At 35.7% G+C, this 23396-nt stretch overlaps 2 protein-coding genes across 2 annotated transcripts in view; one reads left to right on the top strand and one right to left on the bottom strand.

Annotated features, from left to right (window-relative positions):
* Positions 1–1129, bottom strand: part of LOC102810321 (unconventional myosin-X-like) — an 86830-nt gene extending 85701 nt beyond the window's left edge. Inside the window, exon 1 of the mRNA XM_078011872.2 lies at positions 429–1129. Within this exon, the coding sequence (XP_077867998.2) occupies positions 429–813 (385 nt within the window). The 5' untranslated portion in view covers positions 814–1129. The remainder of the gene's footprint in view (positions 1–428) is intronic.
* Positions 1130–8586: 7457 nt separating this feature from the next.
* LOC100377686 (ketimine reductase mu-crystallin) overlaps positions 8587–23396 on the top strand; it is a 50923-nt gene continuing 36113 nt past the window's right edge. Inside the window, exon 1 of the mRNA XM_085502233.1 lies at positions 8587–8826. Coding sequence (XP_085358359.1) covers positions 8823–8826 — 4 coding nt within the window. The 5' untranslated portion in view covers positions 8587–8822. The remainder of the gene's footprint in view (positions 8827–23396) is intronic.

Here is a 23396-nt window from a genome sequence, read left to right on the forward strand (position 1 = left end):
ACCTGATGTCTGAGGTACAAATGTACAATTTTCTTGCAAATAAAAACAATTGATAAATATCAAAAAATAGGACAATTCTGCAATTTTATAAAAGCTAACAAAATTTGTATTTATTCTTTATATTATTACTGATCTCCTTATAAATACAATCATTGGGAGATTTATGTGAGAAAACAGTGAGGTTTGGATTAATAATCTTTCAAACCTGTTTGCAATAATCCATCTCTGCCACAATGAATTATAACATAATCAATGTACTTTATGTTTCATTATACATACCATGACATGCATTTTTAATTTTATTATTTAAATAATTTTACTGTAGTTTATTTCAAAATTCTGTAGTTTATTTTGAAATTCCTGTTGTATATACGTCATCCAGAACAATATTTGTTGATAGACAAATAATCATAGTGAAAAGACAATACCTGAAACATCATCGTCTTCACTTGATCTAAGCCTTGACCTTGAACTTGTTCCTGAATGCAGCCTTGTTTTGTCTCTTTTTTGAGTCTTTCTTACTTTCCTTCTTGCCCCTTCTAAGAGTTGCTTCTCCAGGTCAGTTTTATCGTGGTGCGACTTTGATTTGCCACTGTTGCCGTGTCGCTTGCTATGTCCCTTGTTGGAATTGGCATCTTGCACATGAAGTGCTGTCGCATCGGATAAATCATATATGTTCCTTTTCGTTTCTTCAAAGCCCAACACCAGATCGTCAAAGTCAAGACAGTGGACTGATAAGTTCTCTACACTCTGCTGATCGGTACTGCTGCTGTTACTGGAATAGAGGGACATATCACTCACGTTTGTTGCCATTTTAACAAAACATTCTGTCCGTACCTGTAGTGACTACCAATATAATCGCAAGTACCGACTCTCTGCCATAAAAGTGCTACTACTGTTTGTCCTTGCTTTTACAGCAAAATTAATGAACTCAATCAGCAATCATCCATTACAAAGAAACGACCATTAATCAAACCAGAGTATCACTACACAGTGCCGGCAAAACACATGGCGTGTACCCACTGGTCTATCAGCAGGACGGATTAAATAGAGGTGTATGGTAAATTGACAAGGCAGACAATAGGTGGATTAAAGCTTGAATGAAAGCGATAGGTTACTAATCTCATTGAAACGCAGACACTGCATGGGTGATCTTATAAAGACCCTCATTATCATCTCAATACAATGACAACAATAGATCAACAAACTCTTTATAGTACAACTATTGGGACAAGGCCCTCAAAGTCACAATTCAACTATGACGTGGAATGTATGTTTAGTTTGGTATGCAAGAGGGCGACATTTGGTTTATTTGTACCATATTCAAGTGGTCTAAGGGGAGGAATATGTTCTCTATTTTATGAGTTGGGTTTTCGTTACTATTGTTGAAATTACATGAAGGGTACCTGTACCAAGAAGATACCAACATCATAGTATTTATTGAAGCAGAAAAGGATGATGGAAAAGAAAATTTATTGTATAACAAGATCATAGCCATCCTTCTGTACGTTTGGCCCATGGCTATGATCGTCATCTGCATCAGTAAAAAATGCCTATTTTACAACTTTTTTTTCATTTTTTTGTCAGAACTGAAAAAAAAAATGGCAGAAAAATTAAATTTTTATAAAAATCAAAATCAAAGCAATAAAGTAGTTTGTTCTGTAATTTATTGTAGTATTTTATTTCTTCTTCTATAGGTTGTTATTTATTATTAATGATTAATGTAAATGTTTGTAATATAATTACTTTATTGAATTTATTTTAGGCCAATCATTGAGAACATAATCTAATGCAGTGTTTTAATTATGATGAGTAATTAAATTACTAATTAAGTAAAAATAATGTAAAGTTTGTTTTGTAAAGTTGAAAGGTACAATCTTGTTAGAGAACCGGCCCTGAAAGAAAGCCTTTGCCAAGGCTAAAACTGAGGGCGCTGTGACAATTAAAATACAATCAACAGACCGTAAAATATTCATAGCATGGAAATTTATCACAGGCATAACGTCTGTGATGCATCGTTAGACTTCACATTTTTTTCATTGTAAACAACTGCCTGAAGAATTTCCAGAGCTTCTACATTTAAATACGGTCTAACAACTGCTCATTGTAGTGACAATGGTTTATTTTAGCAAGTTCATGTGTGTATTTTCAAAATTATATTCCTCAGTCCCTCCAAAAGATCAGTTGATATTTTGAACAAATCTAAGCAATTTACAGCACTGAACAAGCAGAATGACCTCACAGCATACACAAGACATTCCCATGAAGTAAGACACAGCAGCATCAACAAAATTAGCACGCAAGGCACACACAATTGAATTCAGTGTTATTCTAACAGTTCCTCTTTCAACGTCATTTAAATTTTTTGGAATGTGGAAACATGCATGGGATAAATACATAACTCCAGAACATTTTTACTTCGGTTGACGATATCAGCAGACACTTGTGATTACCACCCAAGTAGCCTGCGACTTGAATTGATCAAAAAATGGTGGTAATCCAGTGGCGGCAGCACGCAAAAAATGTTGAGAGCGTCGATCGCCCTTCCAAAAATGTATTGTGTCACCCCCTCAAAAAGCAGGAATAGTGTTTCAGAGGGTCTAGATTTCAAAATTTTTAAGGGCGAGCATGACCATGGATCCTCTAGTAAGGCTTGGTGAGCAGACCTCACCTCTCATGCAAAATTTGTGTTGCCACCTCTGTAATCACTCAACCTAAGAGAAAATCTTGGGGTTTTATATAATTACATATTTCACCAGTGTGTCGTGCCTGTAAATGCACAATTGTGTACTACGGACATTGAATATTGCAACCCTCGGTTATTTAGGGTTCAAAGTGAAAAAATTATTATGCAAATGATGCCAAAGTTGCCATCTTTATTTACATGTACTATAGTGTTAGCTGTGGAATCATAGCCCTATGTTGCCGACCGTATTATTTACGTGACTGACTCTGGCCTATGTTCGACGTACAACTACAAAATTAAAAAAAAAGACGTCCAAATGAAATTGTTAGGGCGAAATTCGATTCTAGGTCGCACCAAAGAGCTACGGAACCGCAGCTACTATAGTGTATACGACCATCGCCCTTCAAAAATGAACTTGGTGTAATAGGAATAACCACCCTCAAAAATGGAGTATATAATTACTCCTTAAATATCAATCAATTAACATGTAACAAGTATGAGATTCCCTGGGGGGCATGGACATAGGAAAGGTATATTTGATGTGCTGTCCAAATGTTACATTTCTTTGTAAATTCAGTATTGTGTCAACTTCAACTTCTCGTGAAAAAACATCCCTGAACAGGAGTCAGATTTCAAAAAACTAAAAAGTATTATTTTGTGAACCAAATTTGGTCAAAAATTACCCGCAATAATAATATTTTTTACAAAAAAAACAAAAACTTTTCGCCCTCAAAGCGTGTTTCGGCCATTTTGTTTCAGACCAAAATTCATGTCCTACTAGTAGTTTTGAGATTGTTTATGTTCACACCTCTGAATACTAGCAGTGTAACAGAGTCTATGTACTAGTATGTTCCAATTCTGTTACATTCTGTCCTATTCGTTCCTTGTCGCAATATTATTTTTGTTGATTTGATCGTTCGATTGACTCGCCATATTGGCAGGGATGACGTGATTTCCCCCCTGTAGTTTTCAGGCTCACTGTCACGGGGCAGTAAGACCATGGAAGCCTGAGTAAATAACAAAAATAGTTCCATGGCTAGACTTACCGAATATCGTGATATTTGATATTAACAAGAACAGCAAGAACATAGAACACCGAGCAGTATGGACAGTTCCTCTGTAAATTCCGGTCATTTCAGAGTTGAGTATTCAAAGTGCGCCTCCATCGACCAACTCCCATCTTCCGGACTCTGTAAAATTTGAACGTTCCTGAGCCTGGCGAGGTTTTAGGGAACTCCATTTAAAATCCTAAAGTTGGAAGCTGGGGACATTTCTTTATTCCTATTTTCCATTTTTTTTCTCTTCGTCCACAGCAGTTATTTCTTGAGACTTCGTTATTTTGTTTCCAAATTCTCCATCCCTCTGTGTTTAAATGGGGCTCCCTTTAATAGCTCACAGAAACTTCTACAATGATTGTTAGTGTTTGTCGCAAGAGGGCGTGCGGACTCAAGTCACAGTGAGATACGGGGTCCTCAAACCGGGTTTTCAGGAACGACAAGGCTTGAAAACAGTCTCTTGTTTGTTGTTGGAGTTTTTTTTCAATATGAAATATTGTGTGAATGTATATATCGCGAAAGCCGTATTGTTTGTTTATTTTATTATTTAATTTTTATTTTATTACAACTTGAAAAACACCAATAGAATAAATAACAAGAGACTGTATGTAAATCTAGAGAAGGTTGGTATGTATTTTGATGTGTTTCTACAAAAAACGGTTTTAACAATATAAATATTATTTAATCAAGTTCTCGCTAGTAATACAACGTTACTATGAGAATAGTTCACACACAAATCGCGGGGTTGTATGCTATTTGTGTCGTGACAACCCGGCTTTTGTCATATACACTAACATAATAATGCATTTCATTGACTAGTAGCCTTGTGGGGTGTGGCTTTCGTAGTGAACAGCTTTCAAGGACGCGTAGGGCTTTGTCGCAGTAAATGGTCCTTTCATTGGAGTTGAGAATGAATGTTTTATGTGTCATTAACAACTGGTCTTAATTTAGGAATACCATCCTTAGGAGCTATCGGTTAATTTGCCCTCATTATTTTGTGCAGTTGCTCTGGCAGGAGATCCTATGAATAAGAACTATGCTCTGATAGTACCCTCTCAGGTTTCTTACTTCGACCAAGAAACATTTAACCATATCAAAATGGGCTTTGCATCATGCATTGTTGTTACACTGCTTAGTGATATATTATAAGTAATCTTACTGGTGTCGCTGAAAGATAGTTGAAAAAAGCTTATTGAAATTATTAATCCTCAGAAGAATTTTCAACTATGGATAGGAAATCATAATACGAAACAAATGAAATTAATAAATGTATATACATATTAATTATTACTAATGCATTGCAATGCATTTACAATTGAAAGAAATTGCAATATAAAATATTCCATCAGTGACATCGTATTTCGCGGTTAGTGTTAATTACGAAAATATTTTTTCACAATTTTATAAACTGGCTAGGACAAATCCAAAATCACTTTTGATAATTTTGTTTACTTTGCATGGTTGATTTGAGGTGTTTATCGTTTTAATGGTGTACATATTTTAATACATACAGGTACACTCACAAAAATACGCATACAATATTAAAGCGCGGTAGTCGTCGCGCTGCGCATATGCCACATTTGTGTTGATAAACATTGATTTCCCACAATCCAATGCGCTCCTCAAATGGAAATCACAAGTATGAGGTTTGACCTGGGCGCGACTTGCATTGATTACCGCCGGTGACTCCTTCAATGCCTTCCAATAACCTGAAAATTTCTTAATTAAAGCTTGGAAACGTCTCAGTTCGTACTCGTTGATTTGCGCAACAGTCAAAGTCGCCACCTTTGTTTATATGAGACCCATACATGTATATCTCGCACATGCGCAGCGCGACGACTACCGCGCTTTAAGAATTTATTATATAAACCGAACAAAAGAAATAATTATTTCTCCTTGCTATAATGATAACGTGTAACTTCATGCAGGGATATTCCCATGATTTTTATTTACGTTTTTGTGGAATTCCCGAAACAAAAGGTGAGGACTGTATTTCCATTGTTTGAACTTTGAGTGAAGATAAACTGAAGGTGTCGGACATTTTTGGACTTATAACGCACGCCATGTTCCGGGCAGGGCCGCTTCGAGAGCAAAGAAGAAGTATCATGACAAATTCGCGAGAGGCTATCAAAGATTCCACTTTTGTTAATTAAAACGGATTTATGCCCAACCGACTACAAAACCAAAAAGAAGCTTCATCCGATTATGGATTCTGCATACAAGGAGGGTAAGCGATTTAGGTTTACGAAGGGGCCATTGTATATAAACAACATCAAATATGTGCCGTCCACGCTGAATCATAGTTTCCTTTTTTCCTGAAGGATTGTCATTGTTTTCGAAATTGAACTGCCGCAGGAATTGAGGACAGCGCACCTTTAACTAATTAACATTTCTAAAGCCATGTATACGTGATTTGTGACATGTTTTCTTTCACTGTTTTTTGTTTCTTTTTTTGTTAAGATTTTCATATGTATTCCCACCATGCAAGGTTGTTTTGGAAGCTCTTGTGCACGTGATGAAGCCACATCACTATAGTTATCGTTTTTCAATACGCGCGCTTCTTTTTTGGAAAGCATGGTATTAGTGGGATTAATACAAAATATTTCCTTGGTTTTGAGCGATTTTCAATGCTAAAAAAAACCAAATTATTTACACAATTATTTGACTCCTCAAATTAAGACCTTTTATTCCATGTTTGTTTCACACAATCGTCGCCCACATCCTCCTGGCAATGGTCATATAGATTTCCTCAACAATTATCAAATTCCAAAACGTAATACAACTGTGAAGGACAATTATCTTTGAACAAGGTTTACACTGCACTCGCCTGTTGAAAATCGCCCAATAACTGCATACTTTTAATTTACGGTATACGAAAGATAACAACCTCCCTGGCCTACTACTTGCAATTGATTTTTACTATTTTACTATCTGAGCAATTGTCACACTAAAATGATTCGTAAATACATAATTTCTAAATACTTCATTCCCCCAAAAGTACACTCTACTTCAAACAATTTCGGAATTACGAAAGAGGCTATGATGGCTTTTCTAGTTAAAGTTGAAAGCAAGCTCCAAAAGTTTGAATTGAAATTATGACACAATATATTGTATGACAAATTGCACTCTCAGTCGAACGAACCGTGATCCAAGGGCTCAAAGTAATCGTTACACTTTTTGTAAGTGTCTGTATGCGATTTCTTTTCTCTAGTCAATGTAAGAACATTATGTTTTATTGTATTACAGAAAAGAAGATTCCAGAATAAAGGGAAAAGGGTCCCGGGGCGTGGTTTTTCAATAGTGGGCGTCGTTTCTAAAATATGGGCGTGGGCATTTTTGTAACTCGATGTCCGTAACTCGATGTCCGTAACTCGATGTCCGTAACTCGATGTTCGTAACTCGATGTCCGTAACTCGATGTTCGTAACTCGATGTTCGTAACTCGATGTCCGTAACTCGATGTCCGTAACTCGATGTCCGTAACTCGATGTTCGTAACTCGATGTTCGTAACTCGATGTTCGATGTTCGTAACTCGATGTTCGTAACTCGATGTTCGTATCTCGATGTTCGTATCTCGATGTTCGTAACTCGATGTTCGTAACTCGATGTTCGCAACTCGAACAATTCAGTATGTTGTATGCAAATTGAGACAAGGTGTTTCTACAAAAACAAGTTTCATTCATACAACTATAATTTAACCACAATGGCGTCAACCATCGTGAGTGCACTGCCGGGAAAGGGCATTCTGAATGAACAGATTCCAAGATATCTGCTATTTGACGTTCTCACAGATCATCGGATTTAACTTTTTACATAGTGACAGAGTTCAAAGGGATTTGCAGTTGTTTTAGAAACATGATATATTTAAAAAGGGTGTCACTAAAATACTAAGTTCCCGCAATGACTTCCTGTGGAATAAATTGAAAGATATTAAATGAATGGGTAACTGGTCGGTTTATTGATAGACTACTACCACAATGACATATCAGTGATGGCAGTATAACATGAACAACATGGACGTCAATTCATTTTATGATAAAGCGACAGATATATTTTGCACTAAATGGGACCCTATTGTTCAAGTTTTTTTTTCAGATTTTTAGAGACTTAGGCGTTGCTACACACCTGCTCTTTTTATCGTACGCATATCTCGATAATCTGTTTAGAATTCTTGTCTGATTTGTATAGCATATCATCAGCGAATCTCGATAATGTGTTAGAATTCTTGTCTAATTTGTATAGCATATCATACGCGGATCTCGATAATTTTGTCTTATCTGTATAGACCTAAATATCGAGCTAGAACGCACTGCTACATATACGGGATGCGGGATGCGGGTGTCTTGTTAAAAACACTATATAGCCCGCAATGCTTATCGACTCTATTTTTTACAAGAACATGTAAAATTTATTATTTGGGCGTATAAAGTAGTCAATGTTTGACGAAACTTGATCAACACTGAGGTAGATTGAAACGCTATCCATCGGACGACGTTTATAATACCCCCCCCCCGCCCCCGCTTTATGCCTTTCACTACAAGCGTGGCAATGCATACAAGAGGAACACGTGACCCCCACACTCTGGAAAGAAGGTGTAAACCCAGGTTGTGTACAGTGTTAAAACCTCTGTACCGAGGGACAATGAAGTAAATATAATCAAACAATATACAAAAACATAAGCAGGTTATGTGGTCCCACTGAAATATTCAGTTGAGGTGATATTTAGTAAATTGTTTAAGGATCATGACATTATATGGGCCCGCATAATGCCGACCTAAACACATTGACATTTAAATACAACTCACCACTGACCTCATCAGGATAATATTTAAACAGTGTATTGGAGTCATTGTGTAAGTAGTTGCCAATGATTTCACAAAGAACTGTAAGGGAATAACGTGTATACACGCCATAGTTCGACTTTAGTAACGTGCGAGCCATGACAGTGACAAGAAAATTCATTATAATAGCTGTATTTGTTGTTTTATGTTTGGTAACAACTGTGGAATACGGAGTTCTCTTCATACCGTTCACTGTTAAGAAATGGACAACGTTAAAAAAGAATATATCCTTGACCTTGTATGAGTGAGTATAAATTTATATATATACTAGGACATATATATCGCTGTATACAATTGTGTATTTACACTCGTCATTGGTTACGCATAGGCACCACCCTGTCCGTCATTCTCCCCATACTAGTATATGTATATATCCTCAGACGTTGATGTTAGGTGGCGAGCCCTTTGTCTCGATGCATAATTTTGACGACAATAGTTGCCGCCATCTTGGCAGTTCATACCGACGGCCCGGCAGTTCATATCGGTCTGTAAATTTATCCAAATTAGATATCTATCATGTTAGAAGCGTAAACATAGTTCCGTAACAACACGTAACAGTCTACGTAGAAATATAGGCATTGTAGACAAGAAGCCCAATCGCAGCGCGTTTTAATTATGACTTCATAGCACCAGCAAATGAAGTGTTGGGACAAATATAGGACGTTTCTACCACCGACATTTTTGCCCTAAAATAAATATAATTAAACCGTGACTGTAACGTGTAAGTTATTAGCAAATAAATCAAATAAATATAAGTATGTCCAGCCTGACATGTAGGCGTGAGTAGGCCCTCGCCGGCTAAACGGCATCAGACCTCACTTACTTTGGAGCACCTTGTCAGGATAAAGTGTGACGTGACTATTTCAATTTTAACATCAGTGCACGTGAAGAAATTACGCCTTTTAACAATAAAATATAAGTCAGGTGTGAGGAATTAATTGGTGGAATGTTTACATGTAAAAGTATTGAACGTAACAAGTCTTATGTAATATTAAATGGCTTACGGTTGCAAGAGGAAAACATATAAATATGCCGTGCTTGCGTCGACGAGTTATTAGCAAACAAATATATACACGTCATTTTAATTAAAAGGATATATTCAATTAATACTTATATTGTTGTTATATATAACAACTAAAGAATACATTATTTAAAATCAATTTTAACTTTTAACTCAAAACGCCCGCCTATGGAAAAAAACAAGCCTGAAGCGTCCGTCTCTTGCTGAGAATTATAGCGATAATGGCTAATTTAAAATCGTTGTTTTCAGAACTTGGGGCATGAGACTTTTGTAAGCCTTATTTAATCAAATTATAAATTACCATTAGTAATAATAATAATAATAATAATAATAATAATAATAATAATAATAATAATAATAATAATAATAATAATAATAATAATAATAATAATAATAATCTTTATTGAATCCTCATTGGGATTTATCGTATCCTCATTGGGATTTATCGTGTCCTCATTAGGATTTATCGTGTCCTCATTGGGATTATCGTATCCTCATTGGGATTTATCGTATCCTCATTGGGATTTATCGTATCCTCATTGGGATTTATCGTATCCTCATTGGGATTATCGTATCCTCATTGGGATTTATCGTGTCCTCATTGGGATTTATCGTATCCTCATTGGGATTATCGTATCCTCATTGGGATTTATCGTATCCTCATTGGGATTTATCGTATCCTCATTGGGATTATTGTATCCTCATTGGGATTTATCGTGTCCTCATTGGGATTTATTGTATCCTCATTGGGATATATCGTATCCTCATTGGGATTTATCGTATCCTCATTGGGATTTATCATATCCTCATTGGGATTTATCGTATCCTCATTGGGATTATCGTATCCTCATTGGGTTTTATCGTGTCCTCGTTGGGATTTATCGTATTCTCATTGGGATATATCGTATCCTCATTGGGATTATCGTATCCTCATTGGGATTTATCGTATCCTCATTGGGATTTATCGTATCCTCATTGGGATTTATCGTATCCTCTTGGGATTTATCGTATCCTCATTAGGATATATCGTATCCTCATTGGGATTATCGTATCCTCATTGGGATTTATCGTGTCCTCATTGGGATTTATTGTATCCTCATTGGGATATATCGTATCCTCATTGGGATATATCGTATCCTCATTGGGATTTATCGTATCCTCATTGGAATTTATCGTATCCTCATTGGGATTATCGTATCCTCATTGGGATTTATCGTATCCTCATTGGGATTTATTGTATCCTCATTGGGATTTATCGTATCCTCATTGGGATTTATTGTATCCTCATTGGGATTATCGTATCCTCATTGGGATTATCGTATCCTCATTGGGTTTTATCGTGTCCTCATTGGGATTTATCGTATCCTCATTGGGATTTATCGTATCCTCATTGGGATATATCGTATCCTCATTGGGATTTATCGTATCTTCATTGGGATTTATTGTATCCTCATTGGGATTATAATATGACAATGAAGAAAAAAGTACAGTAAAAAAGAAAATAACGACAGAACAAACAAGAAAGTCCTATTGAATGAGATTTAGGTAATTTGTGTTCATTGTGAGACAGCTAGTTGTCTTATTTTTTATTATTCTCCCTCTGTTTGAAGCAGTTATCAATGGATTTACAGATTTCTCTGATTAGCTTAAAATGTTATTTTTTCTTCAATTGGTTGTTATTGGTCATTATATTATACCAGTAAATTATTCATGGTGTTTATCCATTGATTTGATTGGTCCAAACACAAAAAATTACATATGCAATTATTGGCTGATAATGCACACTTGTCCTAAACAAACATGAATTTGAACATGAATTGATTACAGGTTTAATGGGGAAATACATAAAACAGGAAGTATTGATTTTTAAGGAAAATATATAGATGAGATCGAGGGATTAGGGACGAAACACACACACACCCAAACAGAATGGGGAATTTGAATTTAAAAAAGTTGGCCGACACCAACGTGTTATCGACGAGTAAATCAGCTAGTTTAATTAGAACATAATAATATGCCCAAGTCCTGTTGCCGGAAAATCAAGGTTTTTTTTATTTTTTACACATTTAGTATACAACCCGGTCCCAATTATATTACAATGTGTTTTTTATGTAAATGGCAATATTGTATTGTAAAATGTACGTTATATTACTATATCAGTTTAATATTTTTAATAACATTATACAACGTGTTTTCATAATAATAAACTTTATTGCCATACTAGTCCACCGGCCCATCACAATCTCAAATTTACATTTCTTGAAAACATTAATAATACATATTAAATACAACGTGTTTTATGTATCACTGAAAAGCGTAATTATGGCATTTTGACAATTTACGAAAATAAGTCACACGAAAATAATTGTATTTTTCTCTTAAAAAATACCATTATGATAATGTTTTTTTGAAAATGGTACTAAAGGTATAACATTTAAAACTGCAACTCAAGCGTTGTTAGCAAACGTCACTATGACGTACCCAGGGAAGATACATATATGGTATTTGAAAATAACAGTATTATAACGTAATAAATTTACGATATAATAACGTTTTTAAAGAAACGTTATTTGTATGATATTACAAAGCATAAATATGCTGGTTTTCTTGCAAACACCATTCTAACATAATTATTTACTCCATAAATGCATTATTTAATAATGTTATAAAATTTACTCATTTTTTGGAGATATAATAACGTTTTTGAAAAAATTTAATTTTAAATGTGATAACGCTATAATTACGTTTTCGAACAGCAGCTGTGTATGCCAACGATAACAATCGGCGTCCCGTGGCGGCGTTCGAATAGATGACAAAACTGCATCCGGGTAATTGCCATCTATTTCAAAGACTACGGGATGACACAGAATTCGACGACGATATATGGTATTGTAGTTCTCCACTAGGGGTGAATAAATTATGGGAGATGAGGAAGGTAATTTCGAAAGCTGCAGATTTGTCCTAAGTGTACACCAACCACTGTATTAGATCGAGCATGTCCCACAGCAGGTTATTTTTACAACTGTATGGTGTATGTGAATCGTTGCCAATAGTTTCAGACTGAGAACTAAGGGAATAACGTGTATACACGCCATAGTTCGACTTCAGTAACGTGCGAGCCATGACAGTGACAAGGAAATTCATTATAATAGCTGTATTTGTTGTTTTATGCTTGGTAACAACTGTGGAATACGGAGTTCTCGTCATACCATTCGCTGTTAAGAAATGGACAACCTTAAAAAAGAGTATATACTTGACCTTGTATGAGTGAGTACATATTTATATCGTTGTATACCATTGTGTATTTACACTCGTCATTGGTTATGCATAGTTACCACCCTTCCCACAATCCTCTCCATACTAGTAATGTATATATACACTTAGACGTTGCTGTTAGGACCCGATGCTTAATTTTTGACGAAAGTAGTTGCCACCATCTTGGATTAATCAACGGCAGTTCATATTGATTAAATTAAATATCTGCCATCTAGAAGCGTACACATAGTTCCATAACATCACGTGACACAGTCTTCATATAGGCATTGTGGGTGAGAGACGCAATCGCAGATAGTTGCGAGTTTTTATTTTGGCTATATGGCACCAGCAATGAATTCAGACGTTTTGCCCTAAAATAAATATAAATAAACCGTGATTGTAAAGTGTGAAGTTATTAGCAAATACATATTTTGTAACAGTATTGTTTTAGTATAGAAAATGCTCATATTTGTATAATTAAATACATAAGTAGCAGAGTTATCCAAATAAACACGCGGTGGTCACATGGCCAAGAGAGGCATAAGCTCATTTATGAAATTTATTATAAGATCTGAGACCGAAAACAATAGAACAAACCCGTCCGTAAAATGACGTACAGACGAGTTAGAAGGTATCTACCTTATTTGGAAAGTGTAGGTCACGTTTACAGACCAATGGCAGACCATCATGGTTATTTTCTAGTTAACTGTATACAAAATTCAAAATAATTAGTGGCTAAGCTAATTTAAACTGCTAGTACATGTCTATGAATATATTACCTTGACCGTACGTATACAATTATTTGCGTTTTCAGGTAGAACAGTCAGTTGATGAGCATTTCTGAGGGTTGTGCACTGATCGAAAGTTCAGTAGTGAATGACTTGTTTGCTTTGTTCATGGTATTATAATGCTGGACAATGCCTTTAAAACCTATCCATACATCAGTATATGTATCAGGGATATATTCATGAGCGTATAATAGTAAACAAAGGTTGTTCTTACAATCTAAGGTGCAAATCAGTAAATAGTCTTTTTTGGGGTACCATTATAAAGTATTAAGGTAGCGAAAAGGGTTTTGTGACGTTTTCGAATAAATCATTCTCTGTCTGTTGTCTTGTTCAGAAGAGTAATTTAGCTTATATATTTCAAAAGACTAGGTATAGAGGTACAAGTTCGCACAAACTGGACGGTCATTGTTTACATAATTATCACGTGACATCAAAAATGGCTATGATGACCAAGTCCGCGATTGCGAGAGCACACTGCGGAATTTCCTGGTGAAATTTACGTCATGCATTGTCCGTAATCAAGTCCATTGAAATGCGTCTCCGATAATCAAAAGACCTATTATTCCGATTTCTACGCAGGTTTGTTTTTTTGTGCTCAAATTATTTCATACTTGGCACTTTTAACAGACTATTATTCTGTGACAAAGCATTTTCTTTAAAAACCCAGACATATTTCGCACCATCATTATCTTTTGAACGATAACTGCGAGTTTGAATGTCCTAGTCCGAACGCACTTGATTTGGCGGCGGTCCCAATGAGTCGTACTCAATCGAAACTTCAATTCGAGAAAAACGCGAAAAACAGTCTTGGTTAATAAAACACTGTAGATTTGCTGCATTATTATAAATATACACTAAAAATGGCCAAACATATTAACCACTGATATCATAGAGCTCATAAAGAGTGTCAGATAATGAATAATTTCAAGCTCGAGCGTGAAAAATGAAGAAAACTGCTGGCATTTGAGTCCCCACTCCAGGAACGTTTCGGGTTTCCATTGTTATGCAAACGAACAACGAGGGGTAATCCTCTGACAAACATTACTGTCCCACTGTACACGCTGACAGTTTACAAACAAGCTAATCCTTCAAGTGTCTCTGATAAGTGATCTAATAAACTGGTTTTCATGGTGAAACAAAATGGCCGATGTTTGAAAAAAAAAAAATTACTGTGTCAGAGTGCGACACTGAGTGGCAGATTTTTCTTTGCCTCATCTGTCAACGCTTTCTTTCTTTTCTTCGCCATTGCGTTAGAAAACATGGTATTAGTCAAATAGAATATTGACTTGGAAAATAAAACGATTTAAAAGAAAGTTGCGCAAATTTACAGCACTCATTTCGCACTACCTCCCGCCCGCTCCCGCTTTCCAATCACCTTTTTTCTCGCTTTTTTGACCACTTGTTGAATTTGACCGGACAATTTCCGCTTTATTTTCGACCGCGCAAACCCCGAAATATCACCGCTCGCTCGCATGCATTTAAAATTCGGACTAACAGAAAAATTTCCGAGGTTCACATTGTCTTATAATTGTCTTTATGGTTTTTATAGATGTTGAACAGCTGACAAAAGTTCAAATACATTTTGTTTTAACTATCTATAAATATATGCACGCAACCTGACCCTTTGGCCTCGATTTGGCTTGGACTGAATATTTTATTATTTATTCTGACGTGAAATACAAAATGTATACAAAATGTATTTCAACACAAGTACGACATGGTTGTCTGGGGTTTCTTTCCTGATTATTGAGTCTTCGCGATGTGTTCCGAGTCGAAGACAAGCTGAAGGACCATGAAGCTAAATGGCAGTTCCATGCATGGGCTGACGGAAAGAAAATATTTCTAAGCCTAAAATAATACCTTGTCTTTCGTTGATAATTTCGATTGTTTGGAATGTCTGTACACCGTGTCCCAATAATTTGTTTGGAATGTCGATCCCCGTTGGTTTCTCCCAGTTAGCTGGCATCGGTGTCGCTGGGTGTATATGATAGAGCACAGTTTCTCCACTGTGGATAGAGGGAAGTTGTGCAACCAAATTTGCCGAGATCGCAGTTTTTCGCCGATAAAAAATAACTAAGGGAAATTAATTAATAAAGACATTATTTTCTATCAATAATCCGCCCAAAATAGGAACATTTCTACTAATTCTTGTGTTTTTTCGGAGTTTTTCGAAAAACCTGCGATTAGGCTGCGAAAGTAGAACATTCCGGGGGGGGGGGGTGAAGAGCATCGCCAGGCGATGGACGATGGGGTTCTTTGGCAACGACCGCAAACGTTTTCGTATCCAGCCATTGGTTGGTCACACAGAGGTCAAAATACGCGTTCTATTTTTATGCGTTAATTTTGGCTCTTCCGTTTCACCGCCTCCGGAATGTTCTACTTTCGCAGCCGTGTGAATCTTGAGTTTCGAAATTGTTCATCGACAGGCCACCAAATATTTATGGCTATAACTAAATTTTTAAGCCCAATAAATTATTCATACATGTCAAGCTCTGTTCGATTTTTTCAGGGCATGTGGCCGTTTTTAGTCGAAAATATTTTTGTGGGAATAATTTTACGTATACGTATACGGTTTAGACCGAAGTCATTCATTGATCGTGACTTAATTTTAAAAATTGAATGTCAAATTTTACCAGACATGGACCGACGTGGATTCGGTATCGTTATTTTTGGAATTAATTATTAACATTTCCTAGTTTCTCTGCTCTGTCAAAATGAGTTACCTATGTTTTTTTTCACGTAACTGTCTCATTAAAATAACATATTACATTTAGAACAAGCACCCAAAACACGTAACAAGAGGTCCCAGTTCAGTTGCTTTCACGATACAAGTGTCATACAACTATTAGATTTGAAGTGCCGTTCTGAATTTAATAATAGTTAATACTAGTTAGTTGTATGTTCACACTTTACTATCAAAACCACCATTTCGACCACTTCTGCGCCAGTGATCAGTGTTTGGACGAGCGGTCAGTGTTTTCAATGAGCGAGCGAGCCCCCCCCCCCCTCCCCCCAAAAAAACGCGATTAAAATGCGGTCGTTTTCCGGTCGGACAAGAACGCATGGTCAGAAATTAAGCGTTAAGCAGTCGATGTAAAAGCGGAAGGTTGGGCGAAATGGGTACTGTATGACCATGTTTCTCCGACGAAGTCTCGACTGACAATAATGCTGACAATGGACGTTAGATAAACACGCATTGTTTGCAACGGGAAGCTTATCACCCGTTATATCAGAATCGTCAACAACAGAGTATACAGATAAGATGTTATCATTTAAACCCTTTCAAAGATAAACAATGTGCAAATATCCACGAAACGGCAGTTGTAGTCTTTTCTGCTAGCGTTTTAAAACACTGATTTGAGCGACGTTATTTCGCAATTTCGATCTTTTGTAAAACTGGGATGATGTATCAAGGTCTAAAGTGAACGTTTAATCAATTTTTGAAAAATCAAGAAAAAAGTGAAAATTTCCCTTCTCGCTACCTTAAAACTGCAACAATATACACTAATCTGCAATCTGATTAAAATCCGATGTAGGTATGAGGCTCCAATTTTTTTTTAATTATTTTTTTTTATATAACCCTTTATATTACATTTATTTGTATTTTAGTTTGAATATGTCAATTTTTTTGGTTTTTCTTGCCGTTGATCAGTTCTTAGAAAAAGAAAAACAAGAAAAACCAAAAAATCGACATATTCGAACTAAAATACAAATAAATATAATATAAAGGGTTATAAAAAATTGGAGCCTCATACCTACATCGGATTTTAATCAGATTGACTAGTCTGTTGACAAAGTATGTTTATTCAAATTGAAAAAATAATTTCCTATCTTCAATTTGGCTTCAGGTAAAAAATTACCCACATTTTGACCTGCAAATACCCACCTATATTATAGCTATGTCAAATTTTGAAATATCGAACAATTTAATTAATTTTGATCAATTATCAATAATTGTGATTAAGGTGAATCATTATTTCAAGAAAATTTAAAATGAAACCAAATATTCCAATAATTATATGCATGTTGTGTTAATATAATGATAGCAATACTATCTAGCTTCTAGGTAGAAGCTTGTCGTGGTAAGGTCTCGTACACAAAATGATCATGTACAAAGTAAAAAAATGAAATGATAAGATTAGGTAAACATTAAACAGACATGCTTACATAATGGTAAAATGGCGTAAACATCAATTTAATTTCTTTCCATACACTGGTTACTAGTAGGTTCCAACATCACCGTAATATGAACAACTCAGGTACCCAACGGTCAGTGGTATACTGTAGCATATGAAGTTAGGGAAAACTTTGGAACTCATAATCACGGCAGTCGCCGCACCACTGCACTGAAACACGATAGTAGTTTAAGTTACATTATAGGTACGACCATGAGGGCGCTGTTCATACTCGGATGCGATGACGTCATATGGGGTGGGATGACGTCACAATGGAAGGCTGTGCATAGCTTAGCATAAATAATGACGTCACAATGGGAATTCGTGCATAAATTAGCATAAATGAGGACCAATGCCGTAAAGGGGATAATTTGAATGAGGATGACGTCACAATGGGATATTTTAATACATTTGCATAAATTACCATCAATTTTTTACATTATAGGTACGACCATGAGGGCGCTGTTCATACTCGGATGCGATGACGTCATATGGGGTGGGATGACGTCACAATGGGAGGCTGTGCATAGCTTAGCATAAATAATGACGTCACAATGGGAATTCGTACATAAATTAGCATAAATGAGGACCAATGCCGTAAAGGGGATAATTTGAATGAGGATGACGTCACAATGGGATATTTTAATACATTTGCATAAATTACCATCAATTTTTTTGTAATTATTTTTTAATTATTTTTAATTATTTATGGGATATTGTGAATACATTTGCATACATAAAATTGATGTGAATACGAGGTCGTGTCGAGGTCATCGTGAATACATTTGCATAAATTACCATCATTTTTTTAATTATTTTTTAATTATTTTTAATTATTTTTAATTATTTTTTAATTGGACAGGCGTGGACGAAAGATTTTTCAGAATGTGTCATAGAGGGCGCTCTCTCTCACACACACACACACACTAATAAATACACGGCATTTTTGAAAACTAACGGAGTTTATTGCACAAAAGAAGTAAACAAGAATGAAATATTGACATGGAGTATACATTCATGGCGTGGTTGAGTATTTTTTTTAACGCCACGAAACAAACATACGATGTGAGTAAGGAAAATAGTTGCGTAGCGTATAAATGTTTAGCATGATTAAATATTTCTTAACACCTCGAAAAATACGTACATACATGTAAATGTGCGGCGTGGTTAAATTCATTTTTCACGTCACGAGAAATACGAGTACATAAACGATTCGATTAAATACACGGAAGAGTGAAAAGTCAATAATTATACAGTAAACAGTGAACAATAAAAATAATTCATTCTATATATACATATGTTGTTCATCGTTTATATTTTCTTACCTCATATTTGCTTTGTTTTGTTTGAGTAAATTATTTTTAACGACACGAAAAAATACGAGTACATAAACGATTCGATTAAAAACACAGAAAACGGAAACGTCAATAATAGTAAACGGTGAACAATAAATAATAATTCATTCTATATATACATGTTCATTTTTACATTTCTTACATCCTTTCAATGAGTCAAGCAGTCTGTACATTTTTTTTTATTCCATCGCTCCAATCAGAATCGCTCATCTGTCGTAGAAGAAAAAAAAGAGAGAGAGAGAGAGAGAATAATATTAAAAACCAATAGTCACTCCGTAAAACTGCGGTAATAAACCCCGCTAAAATGCAAAGTATGCAAAATCGGTTGGTCGACGTACAGTTTGTTTTTTCAAAAATGGTGGACTACGGTACGATGAGTTAAAATATATAATTACCTGATCGTTTCACAGAATAACTTTTGACATACATAATCATCACACGGAATGAGTTTACGGTGTAACGTAGCGATTTTCGTTTTTCCCTTGGCGAAGAAGATATGTCCTCGCCTTCTTGCCGAAGATTCAAAGGCGGTAAACCAAGTTTGACCTTCTGTGAAAGGTCATCTCATGGATATCTACACAACGAGTCATACACGACGTATTGGCTACACATTGCTTGAAATCAAAGTATTTGATGATTGTAGATCCACGTACGAGAAATCTCTTAAATTCTGTGACATGACTACCGTACGAGTCAAAATAGTCTTCGTGGTAAGGTATTTCAGACAGAAAGTGGCCCAATGCGTTCCACCCGCGAATATCAACGGTGTTTGATACGAGCGATGTGTATTATTCCGAAGCACTGTCCGTGAATGCCAGTTTGAACTCAATCACAAGATTAAGTGTGAGTGCATAGGATTATTTATAAATCGTTCGTCATAAATGTTCCTAATGTGAAATAGACCTCCCACGTAGATGATAAACAACAGATGTTGGTGTATTTGTATATTTATGTTATCTAAAACATGAACACTCGCAAACAGCCTGAGGGATAGGGTTTCAAGTTGAAAGCATTACCCCTATACCTGCGTGTATGGGATAATGATAACAGGACTGGAAACACGGGGTCAACTTGATTCGGTCAACGTGAATCAGTATGGTTCTTGTCCATCACCAATTCACTTTTCTGAAAAGGCACACCCCCACAGAGTGTAATGGCATTCCACAGCTACCATCCAAGTGCTACAATTGATTTACTCATTACAGTAGCGTTAATTTGGATTAGCGCTTCCTTCTCATCACTTTTCTCATCACAGTACCGTCTTGCGTAGTTATATAGTGTCTTCACATACGCGCTAAAGATTCCTGACCTGACACCATTCAGTTACTCTGATCGTTTTTGTATCATTTTTGAAGGTTTATTTTACAGCGACTGGAAAACCGACTGAAAATCAAGACTATTCAGTTCATTCTCTTCACTAATGAAATGGCAGTACTCAGCAAACTATCATTCGTCGTTTTTTTAAACATGATTTCGAATATCCACGATTTCGAAATTCTAGAAGAGGCAAGAACGAACGTTACATTTGAATGGTCAAATGACAAGGGGCTGACCCCGCTTGAATGCGCAACAGAATGTATTAAATACAACCATATTCAATATTTCGCTTTTTTAGTGTTGACCCATTTAAACGACAGAACCAGTCTCGAAACACTGAAAGCCATAGCGGATGCTTCAAAAAACGAATTTCTCTTCCAATGGCTCGAAACCAAATTAAATGAAGCACTATGATTCTTCACAAATTACGATGACATCCTTCACAGCCTGGCAAAAGAAATCACTCAACTAACCTCACCACCAGATTCGAATTTCCACGATCAACGATCAACGACGAAAAAAATTAACCATTGAGGTAACAGGCTTCGCTACAGAGAAACAATGGAAGTTACTAGCTCGCCAAATTGAATACTTTGAAACGGGACATCTAGCCGATCATCATCGAGACATCGACTCAGAGACTGTACGCCTCAGCAAAACAACCGATTGATGAATTCGTGGACTCAAATTCTAACAAGAACAATCCTGACATAATACTTAAACTACGCTCCTTGCAAGAACATGTGGACATGAACACGACATTTCTACCCACAAGATGAAGGACATAATTTTAGTATATCTGTTAATTACTTTACGATTGGAAACTGTCGATAGAACACATTTTTATGAATGAATTGGTTTTCCGATTTGAAAATCATTGAGTAGGTATTCATGCATTAATTAATTAATAATGATCAGTCCATTGAATTTGTGTCTCACCCAAAAAAAAATCAGAACAGCATTACTAGACATCTCCATATTATCCAAATTTCGAAATTATACATATTTTAATATTAAATTTACTATTTTTTTACCATCAAACTACTGAATCACTGTACATATAATATACTATACGTATACCATTGACAAATTCAGACTCCGCTTATAAATTATACTCGATTATGTTTTTACCAATCATTACCCCGCCCATCATTCATGATTCGATTGACCACGTTCTGAATAATTCGTACACACAGATAAACGGATTTTTGCGATATACATGTACTTCTTGTTTTCACTCCAAAACTTACTGCTTATTTGATCCCTCAATCAAAAGCTGTTTTACTTGGGATTGACCAAGAGTGTATTTCCACGTTAAACTGATGTGACGACATGTCGGTCATCAACGATTTCATAAAGGGTGACTGTCGAAAAGTGGGACACCAATAATTTAAAATAATTAGTTATACTGGAGAGAATGGATGACATTGTTTAATATTATAGAGATGTTGCGTAGTTCGTTCTTTGACGGTAAGCACGTACGCATACCATACACGTTGTATGCTAATTCATGTTAAATAAAATGCGCTAAGTTTTGATTATTCCCAAGATGTACAGAGAGCACTCGCTTATCCATTAGACAGATTCCACTATACAATTACATGTATAATATCCTGACCGCTTTGTTTACACTCTCGTAAATCGACTGTTTGACGTGACTGGGGCACCGGTGGACGAGGAATGCGTGCGTGCACATTACATTTCGTCAACACTTTCATTCATAATAGTATCACTTGCAATATGGCGTAATATCAATCGACGATCCTCAAAATACTGTATGTATGTATGCACGTTGTAGTTCGAATGATTAGATATTTCTTTTATTTTGCCATTTTTGTCGATTCTTTCATTATGAACAGTGTTGACTTGCTCTCGAAATAAATACTTTTACACCGATGTTACCGTTTGTAATGTTTATAAGTGTATACGTGAAAGATATTCGCCTTTGAAATAATAATTGAAGACACAACTATATAGTCTTCAAATCAGCTGGGTGTTATTATTGAAGTAACGCACGACGCGTGATATTGTTGTAATGGGGTCTGATCGCTTTCCATAACTCCTGAATAATGCCATGAATCAAATTGTCCTAACAACATGGTAAACACGGGTCAGCAATAAGTAGCTATTTTATCGGTGAGGAAAGATCTGCTTCTTGATGGCGATTATGATTATGTCTAATATAATGTATAATAATCTATTACTCTACGTACACAACTTGAAGTGGGCTTTTCAAGTCAACTCACTGCGGCCGTACACAACATGGCTAGTTCCCCCTTCGAAAGAGTGCGTGCGTGTGTTGCAACGCTAACTGTGACCACTGAGCTTTTCAAATATTTACAAAGCACGATGTGATAACTGAGGTGGTAAACTGACCATGATGTCAATATCCAACCATCTAATTTGCACAATAACAATTAAAATTGAAACCGTATTCATGCGTGGGATCTTGGTTGGAAATACAACGAAGTAACAAAAAACCAACAAAGTGTAACAATAATAAAATCACAAACAAGTGAATGTAAAGCAAAAAAAAAAAAAAAAAAATATTTGGTGTTTGGTTTAGGCATTTGGCATTTTATGATTTTTTTTTTCATATCGTGCCCTGAATCAGATGTGGACGAATGTTCCTAGCTCAATGATTGTTTTGTCATTTTAACTTTTTAGTATACCTGTTAGGTGTTCATCATCTGTTCTAAAGTTGATTTTATTGTATTTAATATTTTAATCATGATTTTTTTTTTGTTTCTTATTGTATAGATTACAAATGAGAAGATATTTTTTTTCGTTCTCAATTTTCTAGTTGTCACAAACTGAGCAAATTCAGTCTTCAGCTATAAGATTATATACAATAAAGTAACAAAAATAAGCAATGTGTAACAATAATAAAATCACAAACATTT

Source organism: Saccoglossus kowalevskii, chromosome 8, assembly GCF_978046115.1.
Source record: "Saccoglossus kowalevskii chromosome 8, keSacKowa6.1, whole genome shotgun sequence".
Classification (NCBI taxonomy): Eukaryota; Metazoa; Hemichordata; class Enteropneusta; family Harrimaniidae; genus Saccoglossus; species Saccoglossus kowalevskii.